At 45.2% G+C, this 13627-nt stretch overlaps 1 protein-coding gene across 1 annotated transcript; it reads left to right on the top strand.

Moving 5' to 3' along the window:
• Nucleotides 1–1973: 1973 nt before the first annotated feature.
• foxa1 (forkhead box A1) lies at nt 1974–8521 on the top strand. Its single transcript, XM_085441861.1, has 2 exons — nt 1974–2213; nt 4029–8521. The coding sequence occupies exons 1-2, from the start codon at nt 2148–2150 to the stop codon at nt 5193–5195; spliced, it is 1233 nt and encodes a 410-aa protein (XP_085297987.1). The 5' UTR covers nt 1974–2147; the 3' UTR covers nt 5196–8521.
• Nucleotides 8522–13627: the final 5106 nt, after the last annotated feature.

Here is a 13627-nt window from a genome sequence, read left to right as displayed (position 1 = left end):
CACAGTAAGACACACACAGTAATAAACACACACACACATACACACAGTAACACACAGACTTACTGTTAATGTGTGTGGTCTACAGCAGCCTTCTGATTGGTGGATGTTTGGTGTTAGCCTGATATGAAGATGAAGCTGGAGACCCTCGTCCTCCTCAGTGGGTCCCACAAAGCGGTGAGGTCCGGGTCTTTGGCTCCGCCGCTCCTGGAGCCGCTGTGTCTGTGCGTAGGCGTGCAGGTGACAGGTGAGTCAGTGAGGAGCTTTTAGTGAGATTTACAGCCTCGTGAGTCACAACGAAGCCTCCTCGGCGCCGGCCTCCACGCTGTCATCGGCGCCATGTGAAATACAAGGCAGGAGTGAATAAAAAACTGGAAACAGGAGCGAAAGGTGCAGCGTGACATCAGAGGCTGAAAATTCTCTGCATGAAATATTCATACCTCATGTCACACAGGTGTGTTCACAGTTCACACAGCCACGCCGGCAGGTAGGAGGAGGAGCAGGTACTGCGTGAGTCACATGACCCAGTCTGCTACTGCATGAACTTGCTCTGACCCTGAGGGACGCACACACGAAGATGATCTGGTCTCTAAATGCAGGTAAAAGGAGACCCGCTCTCACCTGTCCTGATTATCACACCTGAAGTCAGGTTTACCTGCAGACTGTGACCCCTGACCCCTGCAGTGGGGTAACATCTGGGTGCAGTTTCTATCAGAAGTTAAAGGCGTGCTTTCACCTCTGGAACGTTTCATCTGTGCTTAGTGGCTCTGAAAGCATCACAAAATCTGGCTCTTCCATACAAACAGGTGCTGCACAGGTCTGAGGGTCTTACCTGGACTTCCATCCTCACCTTAGCTGCACCTCAGTGAGGAGGTGTCCTCCCGGGCCTCCCCCGTGTGTCTCTGCTCAGTGTTTGGTGTAAGTGTCCTTAAATCCAGCAGCTCGTCCTCTTAATCCAGTCCGATAATCTGCCGCTGCGCTCGCTCATTAAAGCTCCATACCGGACCGTCAGCTGGAGCAGAGGCTGATCTGGGACCAGCCAGTATAATAATAATAATAATAATAATCACCCTGAATATGTTTCTTTGTGGCTGTCGGGTCTCTTTTGTATGGAGGAGGAGTCCTTTTTAGGGCTTTGCTGTGGGTCTGCCTCTGTGCGTGTGCAGGTCTCATTCACTGACCTGAGTGCAGTCAGACCATCAGCGCTGAAACATCTGGAGCTTCATGAAGCCACAAACCAGCTGTTTAACGCTGATGTGTTTCCTGCATTTCAAACACGTTAAAGATGATTTGTGCTTATTAAACTTTAAACAGCAAGCCTGCCTTCAAGAAACCCAATCAGCTCCTATGGTTTTTCACATTAAAAGCTCGTGCTTATTTTTTAGGGTTTGACTATAATTGAAACTCTTATTGTGAAGGACGATGCCTCTTTTATTTAAACACAATGTGAACTCTTTAACGAGGTGTTCAATGTGAGACTAAAAACTGTTTTTAAAGGGACGTTTGTACAGAAGTGTGAAAGCTTGAGACGGCATTACGTAAAACTCGAACTGTGTTTTGAGGATAATGAGAAATAATGAATCTTTCACCTTAATCCGCGTGTGCAGGATTATTTCATGACGTTTTGAAATAATCCTGCACACGTGATTTAATATCAGTCTTCAGCAGAAATGGAGCGAAAAATCCTTTTTAGACGGACCTTTGTATGCGCGGCGGCGGCACGTGCACTTTTATGTTTGTCTATTGAAATATTTTTAAAATGTTAAAAAAATATAAGATTTAGTTTTTATTATATGGGGAGTTTAAATAAAAACAAAAATCAAACATTTTCAAAAGTTTATAAAGAAACGGGCCCGGCTCCGGTTCGGTGAAGTCGCAGGTGGAGGCTGAGTGGAGGAATGACTGGAGGAGGAGGAGGAGGGGGGGGGGGGGGGAGCAGCGGAGGGCCGGACCTGCACGGGGAGGAGGAGGAGGCTCACATCAGTCCGCAGGTCACCATCACCTCCTCCTCCTCCTCACTAACTCTCGGCTCGGCACGGCACGCTTCCACCTGGAGCAGCGCGCAGACACTCAGACGGGAACAGGACCGGGAGGCCAGGAGACCCGGAGCGGGACCTGCAGGATCCGCGATCCGGCCGCGGGCTCCCGACATGCTGGGCACGGTGAAGATGGAAGGCCACGAAGCTCCGGACTGGAGCGGATACTACAACGAGGAGGTCGGTCACCGCCGCGCCCACGGCGTTAGACCCGGGCCAAGAGCCGGGATAAGAGCCCGGCCGGATTAAAGCGTTTAACGGGAAAACTGCGCGAAAGTTCTCCGGTTAAAGTTCGGGTTCCGGTTTGGTTTTAAAACTGTGTTTTTTTATTTATCTTTTATTTATCAGAAAATCCAAAGCACGTAAAAATGAACTTTATCAGAGAGAAAGCGAGAGATTTAAAAAAATCTGTTTAATCAGCTTTAAATCTTTCTTCAAACACGAGCAGCAAAATCAGAGCGTTTGGTTCCGGATAATATATCTTATATTAACTCTATAATATTTAATATTAAATAAATACACTTAATATAACAGAAAAAAATCTGCGGCGATTTTATTCAAATTAAAATAACAAAGATTTAAAAAAAAAGTTTCAGAGTTTCAGAGAAAATCAGAACAAAGAAGCTGAGACTCTAAAATCGGGTCTTTTTCAAACTGACTCTGGCGCAGACACGAATCCGCTCCTTCGCTGCGGGTATTGATCACTGATTATCGGAAATAATAATAATAATAATAATAATAATAAGAAGAAGAAGAAGAAGAAGAAGAAGAGCCGCTATTACCGGATAAACCCGAGTTAATTTTCCAAGGATTGTAACAGAAACTATTTGTTAATCTCTCTGATGTGAAAACTTTTATTTAATCATTGATTCATTTCATACGTTTCATTTTTAATTATCTCAGTTCTGTTTCACCGCAGAAAGTCACAATTATATTAAAGAAATATAAACAATAATAATCACAGACAGCAGTAACGTTTTTTATGTTTCAGTGAAATCTAAACAAACTGCGTTTATTTCACCTTCACGACGTGAAAGTTTAAATAAACTCTGATTTATTTTAACTTTATTTAATCGTTACTCCGTCAAGAAAAACAATCAAAATAAACCAGAACAAAAAAAAAACATGAATATTTTAAATTAGATTCTGAATGAGGATGAAAATCTTCCGATAATAAACTGATAATCAATCATTTTATTTAATGGGAAAAACGAAGCTGTGGTTTTATTTTTTATTTTTATTTATTTATTTTAAACCCGTTTAATAAAAAAAATCTGAAAATGAAAATCAAACTGAAGTTGGAACAAAGAGTAGGAGGCCGCTGCTGACCGAGCCTCAGTGAGAAACAATAAAGTTTAATAATCTCAAAATAAACTGCAAATTAAAAAAATTTAATTTAATTTAATTTGTTCTGTTCAGCTAATTAAAACTTTTAAAATGTGAATGTGGAGGAGAAACTCGGACGCTACATACAAGTAAAGTATTATCATTGTTATCAATAATAGGACGCTTTAAGAATGAAAATCAGGTCCTGTCACTTCAAACTGTTCATCAAATACACAGAAAACGTTATTTAAATGTTTTTTAAACCAGGTTCCCAGGCATGTATCATTAATGGACTGCTCTTTATTTCTTACCGAGCGCTCACACACATACACTTCAGGATTGGAGGAGCTGGGCATCGCGCCGCTGACTTTTCCTTTGATCGGCGACCCGGTCTTCCTCCTCCTCCGGTCCTGGGCTAAGATCTCTGGACCAGGCTTAACCATCCTCTGCAGACCTGACTGTCCACATGATTCTGGAATAAAATCTGAGGAGACTTAATCAAGTTTCACATTTTTACAGGCAAACAACCAGCAGGGGGCACTGCAAAAGGACAGTCCAACAGAACAAACTGGGTCTTAGACCTGGTTCTGGTTTCAAACTTTTCTGTACTTAGTCCGATTGGTCAGCGTCTTGGTCCTGGTTCTGACTGGTTCTGGTCTCTCTCTGCAGGTGTACTCCCCAATGGCCAGCGCTGGGATGGGTTCTGGTCTGGGGATGGGCTCCATGTCCGGCTACATGTCGAGCACTGGGACCACGTCAGGTTCCTTCAACATGTCCTATAGCAGCACTGGTCTCAGCCCTGCCCCCGTAGGAGCAATGGCGAGCTCTGCTCCGGCGGCCATGACGGGGCTGGGTGGGGGAGTGGCATCGATGGGTGGGGCCTTGAGCCCATCCGGGATGGGTTCGGTGTCGGCCCAGCAGGCCTCGATGGGCCTAAACCCATACGGCCCCATGAGCCCCAGCATGAGTCCCGGCATGGCGTATGGCGGAGGCGGACTAAACCGAGCCCGGGACAACAAAGCGTTCAGACGGAGTTACCCACACGCCAAGCCGCCATACTCCTACATCTCCCTCATCACCATGGCGATCCAGCAGGCGCCCAGTAAGATGCTGACGCTAAGCGAAATCTACCAGTGGATCATGGACCTGTTCCCATACTACCGACAGAACCAGCAGCGTTGGCAGAACTCCATCCGCCACTCGCTGTCCTTCAACGACTGCTTCGTGAAGGTGTCGCGCTCGCCGGACAAACCGGGGAAGGGCTCGTACTGGACCCTGCACCCGGACTCCGGGAACATGTTTGAGAACGGCTGCTACCTACGTCGCCAGAAGAGGTTCAAGTGCGAGAAGAAGATGTCGACCAAGTCAGACGGCAGGAAAGAGCAGGTGGGCAGCAGCGGAGGCGGGGCTGCGTCTCCCGCAGGGGATGCTCTCAAAACTCCGGGACTCCTAGACTCCTCGCTGCCCTCCTCCAGCCAGGCTGCTTCGCCCCCCGGGCTGGACCTGCGGGGAGGCGTGGGCGGGCCATCCGACCTGAAGGTGTCCAGTGCCCAGCTCCTTTCCTCCCTGTCACTGCCCCCCCACTCCATGGCTCACGAGTCGCAGCTCCATATCAAAGGAGACCCGCACTACTCCTTCAACCACCCGTTCTCCATCAACAACCTGATGTCGTCCTCGGAGCAGCAGCACAAACTGGACCTGAAGGCCTACGAGGCCCTGCAGTATTCCTCCTACAACACCGGGGTGGGGTCCGGCCTTGGGGGGAGGACCATGGAGCCGCTGGAGGCTTCCTACTACCAAGGGGTCTACCCCAGACCACTCCTCAACACCTCATAGTAGCTGCTGCACCTCCTGCTGGACTCTCTGCATGCAGCTGTCATAGACATCCTGTTGGACTGAGACGGACTTCTGAACTCCTGCACTGTGACCGAACCGGGACGCCAACAGACATGATGAGACTGACCCCAGGTCTGTGAGCTGCTTTTACACACGAGTCACAAATGATCTGAGGTACAAAAACAACAACCGGGTCAGACTTGAACCAGAGTCCAGATTGTGATCCACCTGAAGAACCCTGGAAGGTAAACCGCAGGGTTCTGCTAGGAGGTGGAGCCTGGGAGTCCTGGTTCTGAGTCTGATCCTGCTTTGGTTGGGGACACAGAGAAACCCAGTACTGCAAAACCAGTGTCATCGGACCCGTTCAATACTCAGTTCCCACCGGTGTAACCAGACTCCCTTCAGCAATGTCAGTCTGCATGTAGGCAAAGCCATACCAAACTTCATTCAAGTTTTAAGTAATTTAATGTTAGTTTTCATGTAGGCAAATCCGAGACAAGCTCTGTATGTAAGCATGAATATCCGCAGTTAGTGTGGGTACTGCGGCTAGTTTAACATTAGTCTGCATGTAGCATGAGTTGTGACCAAACTCCATTCAAATATCAGTGAATTTAACACACAGACGTGTGGTTTGAATCAGTGGCTGTTGCAGATAAAGCTGCATTAGCTAACTTATAAAACACCAAACAGTTCTGTAAGTTTAAAGTGTGAAGACCTTTAGGTTTCTCTGATCCAGGTCAGAGACTCGGTTCTTTAAGGACTCGGTCAGAACTCTCTGCTGTCTCTGAGATCCTGTCCAGCAGCACACATTAACATTGACCTTTCACCCTCAAGTGTGACCGAGCATGGCTCTTTCGGCTCAGGCATCTGTGAAACTGTTGGTGTCCCTCAGAGGGCCACGAGCCGCAGGTTGAGCCACAGTGGTTTGGCGTCCTGCTTAGAGCAAGGTCAAAGGTCACACTGCAGATATTTACAAACACATTGATGATCAGGACTCGTCTTTCTGATCAGGATTTATTTCTCCCACGACCTTGTCTCCTCCTCTGCTGACCTCTGGCAGGGTCGCGCGGCCTAGCCTGAGAACCTGCCGCTCAGATGAAAGGCTTTTCATTTAAAGGATCATTTCACCCCAAAAACAGTCCCGCTCTGCCATTCTCACCACACGTTCCTCGCCGCCGTTTGGGCTGGAGGAAGCACTCAGTCAGGAAAAGTGTTCAGAATATTGAAGTTAAAGTACTCTGACGTAGCTGTTACTAACAGAGAAAATTAAAATATTTGTAGTCATTAAAAGTTTATAAAGATAAATAAATGTCCTGATACAGCAGCTTCTGTTTTAAAAGAAGCATTCATCTTAACAGGGTCACGGAGCAGGAACAGCACGAGGACATGTCTGATTTTCAAATCGAATGCAAACAAGTTCATTTGACTTCCTGTGAAGCTGAAACTTCGAGATCGCAGAACCAGATTGAGGGTCACACAACATTGACACAACACTCAGCATTCACACAAAACCCACATGACGTTCACTCAGCATTCACACACAGGTGAGGCTGAAGCTGCTTTCAGGGTTTCAGTACTTTTACTCAAGTAACTTCATTCTGAGTACTTTTACTTGACAAACTTCAGACGTTTATATGCTGCTGCAGTTTGTCACTGGAACTTTTTTTTTATTGATCTAACAATTTATAGACGCGCAGCTGAGACGATCGATCAGTGATTTGATGATTTATGTTTTTCACTGAAAAATATTTGCTGCTTTTCTTTTTACGTTTGAGGAACTATTTTAAAAACCAAACAACAGCAGCACTTTAAAACAAGCTCGACAGAAACAAGAAACAAACCCAATGATATATATCAATAATTAGAGAGTATTTTTACTCTGATTACTGTTAGTATTCAGTGTAACTCAAACCGGTTATGATTTTCAGTTATAAAATCAAACGAGTTCGAGCTGAATGAAAAAAATCGAGACAAAAAAGAATCGTTAATGACAGTAAACTTCTTCTCACAGGGTTAAAGCACCTGAGTCACGTGACTGGCAGAAAAGCACCTGATCCATTTTATCCAATCACAAACTAACCACATAAACCTGAATTACATCATAACTCATCATTATTGTTATTTAAAGGTGTGTTTGGGGTGGAATAACCTTTATTAAATTTGAATTCATTGCCAGTTCATCGTCTGTCACTTAGTTTCAAACTGGAGTTAAACTTTAAAAATTAGTTCATTGCAAGAAGCTTCAAAATAGGAGCGTGGAGTGTTGGAGCACTTCCTGCTTCTGAGCATGCTCTGTAGCTCTTTCTTGGCCTGACCTGTGTTTTAGCGCTCCCCCCGACGTGACCGGAGACACGAGGCCGCAGGAAGTCTGCCAACGGTGCCCTCCATGCCAGACTGTGAGGAGAGCAGTTGTAACATCACAGCCTGGGATGAAGGGCGTGGCGTTCTGTCGCTGAGGTGTGCCGGTCACTTCCTGCTCGCGAGTTTAACCACTTGACGGCACCTGCAGCAGAGCATGACTTCACATGACCTCTGACACATAAACAGGAAGCAGAGAGACTCAATAATCAACAACGGATCGAGCGTTGGGTTCATCCTCCCATCAGTCGATCGATGATCTGATCGGTGACTCTGTGTGTAGAAGCAACATCACTTCCTGTCTGTGTATTTAACCCATCACAATTATTAATTATTGATTATTACCATGTGCATGAATGAAGTGGGAGGTCTTCTTCTTCTCCTTCTGTCGCGTCCTCGTCGTGAGTTTGTCCTTCGTTGGTTTTGATGCATGTTTTAACTTATTCTGTCATTTTCAAATAAAAACATGGAACGCTGCAGGCTGAGCGGGTTATTGATTGTTGATCGATTCAGACGTGTTTCATTTATCGACCATTTACGTTACTGATTACAAAACAAACAGACCGATGTTGGAATCAGCTGATAACCGATCAATAAATGTCTCTGCTGCCCTGTGAAAACCACGTATCTCGCTCAGAGAACTAATTTATTTATCAGGAGAACAAAATTACTGATCACTTATGACTAATCAATCACATGCAGCAGTCAGCTGATAACAGCAGAATAATCAGAACTGATCGATCAAGTATCAGTAAATTCATTTATCTTCGATAAGCTGAGGACAAAAGAACATTTTCAATAAAAACATTGAGAAGAACGATCTGATTTTTACTGGTTTTAATTTTGTCTCTTTGATTTCATTTAATCGAGAAAATTGTTTCCAATAATCGTCAATTTCAGCAAAAACAAAGAGCACGAGTGACTCGAAAACTCGTCCGTCACTCGCTGTGATCCTTCAAGACTCACTGAAAAAGTACAATCAAATAAATAGATACATAAAATAAACGATTAAAATAAAATGTGTATTTGTTTTATTTTATTTTTTTGTTAGTTCTGGTGGACAGAAAGCTCGTATCTCCAGGCTTCTCTGTGACCGCGTTTTTGTTTGTTTGTTTGTTTGTTTGTTTTTAGTGTAAACACCGGAAACAGCTGATTTATTATTTTTTCCGTTTTTATATTTCGTCTCTTTTATTTTGTCCTGTTTTTGTTTCATTTACAGTTTTAATGTTTTTTATTGTTTGTTTGTTGATTTTATCTTCACGTCTTTCTGTCGCCGTGTTTGTGTTTCTTTAATTATTTTTATTTAATTCTCCTTTATTTATTTTTTAATTTTGGTTTTATTCCCGGTTTATTTTCACCGCTTTGTTTTAGTTTCTTTATGTGTTATTATTGTTGTGTCCCCGGTGTTTCGGCTCCGCTCGGCTCGTGTCTCGGGGCTCAGGCCGGCCTCGGTCCGCCTCCCGCGGTCTCGCGGTGCGGATTTCGCGGCTGTTTGCGGGCCGTGAACCTGAACACGAGCCGACAGATTTCACTTTGATCTCAAGCTTTTTCCCCTTTTTGCCGCAAAATGTCTCCAGTGATCCCGGAATTACCCGCCAATTATCCGCAGACATGAACCCGCAGCGGAGACGCGCACAGAGCCCGGACAGTCGAGCTGGGCCGAGAGGAGCCGAAGGCCGCTTCGGAAGGCACAAACAAACAAACGACGAAACAATAAACGTAAGAAATTAGAAATGAAAAGTAGGAATAAATAAAAACAAGAAATAAAAACACAGAGAGGAGGACGCACGTCTTTCAAAATAAAACTTCTAAAAATAATGAAAAACATTTATGTTGAAGGTAAAACAAAATTCAAAATGGTGACAGAGAATTTATCTTATTTTTATTCAGTTTTTATTTTTAATCCACAAACAAATCAAAGCAATTAAATGATTTGAGCTTGTTTACAGAGGAGCTCTTTGATTGTTTCTTTGTTTTTGAGCATCAGAAAAGTCTGACTTCTGATATGAAGAACAGCGCTCTGTGTGTGTGTGTGGGGTGGGGGGTGGGGGGTTGGGGGGGGGGGCATTTCATTTGCTGCCGCTTTTCAAACACTGACCTTCATGTGTCATGATTTAACACAGAGACTTTTATTGTGGAGGATCAGAGCTGACTGTAGACCAGTTTATATGTTCGTTAACACACACACACACACACACACACACACACACCTGCATGCAGAGACCTGACCTAAAACAAGGACCGGTCCTTGTGTCAGGTCCCTGTCGTGCAGTGGACAGGAGCTGTTGTGTTAACACAGTGATTTACAGAAACAAGAAAGGAAACAAAGGCGGTGAGAGAATGAAGAGAGATGAGACAGAAACACAAACCGTTTAAATTAACGTGTGTAACACACGTTGGAATAAAACACGCATGCTGCGTGGGGATCAAACATAAGAGTTTGAAAAGATAAATTAAAAACGAGTTCATTTTTATGTGATGAAACATTAAAAGTGAAACCTTTTTAAGATTAAAAGCTGGCGGTCACACATCAAATATTAATTATTGATCAGTTACCTGATGGATGAGCTCAGAATCTGATTTATTCAGAAATAAATAAATCAAAGACCTTTGATTCAAAAATCATTGATCATGAATTCTTTAGGCCAAAATAATCAATAACAATTATCTTGAATCCTTTTTTCTGGACTTAATAAAATTAATTTGATCAATCAAACGTGCACCATCAGTTTATAACACGTGATTATTGATTATCGATCGTGTTGAACATCCTCAGCAGAATGATGTGTAAACGTCGTGTGAACGTTTGTTTGTTTTTTCCGTGTTTGTGGCATAAATCAAAAATTATGAGCAAAAGTCGTCCTGCTGATCGTTTCAAACTGAACGATTATCGGCAATAAATCTTTAAACAAACGCGAGCAGCTGTCCTCTGACTGTGACGTGAATATTAATGATTTTAAACATGTTCCAAGCATGTGTGAGTTTAAACAACACGTTGAAAACTCTTGATTTCAAACATGAAAACGGCGAGTGTCGTCTCTGAGGCGACACAGCAAACATTCAGACTGAACATCGGTATTCATCCCCGAGAATCAAACACAATAAAAACACTAAACAAAGATTTATAATAATAATCATGATGATGCAAAATAAGCAGTAAAATTACATTAAATGAAATGAAATGAAATACTAGTGGGTCTTCTGCAGGTATTTCACAGTAAAAGTTTATTTTTCAGAGGTCAGATGTCGGGGCTTTTATTTTCTCGGGCTGATCCTCGGACTGTCCGCTGATGCGACTCTGGCTGAGGACTGTGGGAGGAGGTGATGATGGAGGTGAAGACTGAGGCCGTCGCGTCTCCTGATGGAGCGGAATCCTCGCTGTAATACGGGCCATATGTTCTCGGCAGGGTGGAGGGGGGCCCTCCGGCGGCGGCGGCGGGCCCGGCCCTGAGGCCCCCGGCCTCATTTCTCTAAAGCTCTCGCTCCTTTTCTCTCCACTCACGCCTTATGGAGGGAGATGGCGGCCACAATGCGGCGGCCTTCGGCCCTTTTCTTCCCCTTGCCTTTCATTCGCCCGCTAGAAAAGCGCGAACAGGGGCCCCGGGGCCACTAATGCCTTTTGATGGGGATTAGAATTAATTATCTCCAATAACACAATTGTGCCGGGCCACGAAAAGAGCAAAGAAATCCCCTCCAAAACCATAGAGGAAGAAAGGAGGCGAGGGCGATCAAAGCGGGGAGAGAGAGAGCAGCTGCCTCTCCATTAAAACGATACGGAGGAAGTTTATTAGAGCTTTGAGGGCCTAATATGGATCAGCCGGGAGGTTGGTGGTCCTGCGGGGGGGTTACAGATGATGGAGGGAGGGGGAGGAGGCACGGGGTAATTGGCAGAGATTTCATGGTCGTTCAGCTCAAACCGGATCACTGAGCAGCAAAGTTTCAGCTGCTGAAACATGAGATCAGCTTCCTCTGATCAATCAACAGTAATCTCTATCACTGATTGGAATATTCAAACACTCAGCTGATCGAGCTGTTATTGATTGTGTAAAAACTTCAAACTGCTCGCAAGTCAGTGAGAGGGGGCCGAGGCCCAACCGCCATAAACTAAACATAACAACATGAACATGGTTGTGGATCATCAGGCCAGCAGCAACCAACTATTGATTGGTTATTGATCGATCAGTGGTGAACTGATGATTTCAGTGATTGGACAGTTATATTAGATCAATAAATTTGATCAGTGACACGACTGATGCAGAGACGGCGTCCACAGTCTCACCACACGGAAACTGGCTGATCACAAGTTGCTGCAACCAGCACAGTTGGATGTAAGGCGGTTGCAGAGGTGTGCGGTGGGGGTCCAGCTCAGAGCCAATCACAGACAGAAGCACCTGTGGCAACGGGCTCGTCTGCTTTTATTCTGAAAGAAGAGGTGCATCAGCTCATCGTTGCATCACCATGTTGCTGCAGCAGAGCTGCAGGCCGCTTCAGAGGCGCATGTTGATGCAGGAAGTCACAGACATTTTGTGCTTGTTCCTGACTGGCTGACAGAAATCTTCCTAAAACAGTACCCACCAATCAGAAAACTGCAGGGTGGAAAGTCGAACCCAAAATCTGCAGTTGGGGCGTGGCTTTTTAGACTTCCAGGTGGCTGTGGCTTTGTGCTGCTGGAGCGTTTTCATTTATTTGACCAATAGCATGGCTGCTCTGAGGTTACCGTTCCCAAACATCCAACCAGTCTCTGCTCCAGGTTTAGGGGCTGAAATCAAGGATTTTGATTGGATCCTCCAGATCAGCAGGTGTGTGTGCGATGCAGACATAACGTCACAATGTCTGCGCTTCACCCTCTAGACCAGGGGTGGGCAACTTCAGGCCTCGAGGGCCGGTGTCCTGCAGGTTTTAGATATCACCCAGGGTCAACACACCTGAATCACATGATTCGTTCATTGCCAGGCCTCTGGAGAACTGCAAGACATGTTGAGGAGGTCATTTAGCCATTTAAATCAGCTGTGTTGGATCAAGGACACATCTAAAACCTGCAGGACACCGGCCCTTGAGGCCTGAAGTTGGACACCCCTGCTCTAGACCGACTCAGTAGTGAAGCCTCTGCTGGACGGAGGAGGAACTGCAGATTTGGTGCTTCTCTGCTGCACACCTGTGATGGCTTCACCTGGAGCTCTGCGATTGGTTTCTCCGAGTGAGAGGCTCTCTGTGTGGCGTTTGGCTAACGGTATGTGAACTGCAGTCCTTGAGCTAGAGCGCTGTGGAGTGCTTCCACCCTGCTGTAACCACACCCTCACCTACAAACACTTTGATCAGTCACATCCACCCAGAGTCTCTGCATCAGCACAGAGATGACTAGGCTTCTAATCAAAACTTTACTGACGAGTTCAACTGCAGCACACGCCCAACTTCTACTTGCCGCACAAACAGGAAGGGAGTTTAGAGAGCCAACAGCCAATCAGAGAGCAGGATTCTCTGTGGGAGGTGGACCTCAGAGAACTGAGTTAACACGAGATGAGAGAGATCGAGACCACACACACACGTTTCATGTCTTAGTGAGGACATAGGAAATTGACATAACCCTTTCCCGAGCTGCTTCCCCTAACCATCAAAACTGAATGCCTAACCCTGCCTAAACATAACCATAACCCAACCTTAACCTAACTGTAAACCTGACACTAAAACTACATTTTAATAATCCCTTCAAACTTGTGGGGATGGGACTGTTGTTCCCCACAAGTAGTAAAGTAGTAAAATTAAATTTTTTCACACACATGCACACCCACACCCTCTCTCTCTCTCTCCCGGGTGGCGTCAGAAGTTGGAGCTCCAACAAACTGAGTCTTTCTTCAGAACAAGCAGATTAACGGCCGACGGATTAAAACCACCCAAGACGACCACGAGTGGTCTCCTGTCACTGTGGTAACCAGGCAGTGGTGGGAGGGGGGCCTCCACCCCACACACTGCTGTCAGGTGGGAACCCCGTATCTCCATGTCTGTATTAAAGTTTGTCTGACTCACTTCAGTCTGAACATGTCTTACGATTTAAAATCAACAATTATTTCTGTTAT

The sequence above is a fragment of the Copadichromis virginalis genome, linkage group LG19 (genome assembly GCF_057382275.1).
Source record: "Copadichromis virginalis isolate Kocher_CV1m ecotype Utaka linkage group LG19, C_Virginalis_male_GT1.1, whole genome shotgun sequence".
In the NCBI taxonomy this organism is placed as follows: domain Eukaryota; kingdom Metazoa; phylum Chordata; class Actinopteri; order Cichliformes; family Cichlidae; genus Copadichromis; species Copadichromis virginalis.
This window is presented reverse-complemented; position numbering and strand designations above follow the sequence as displayed.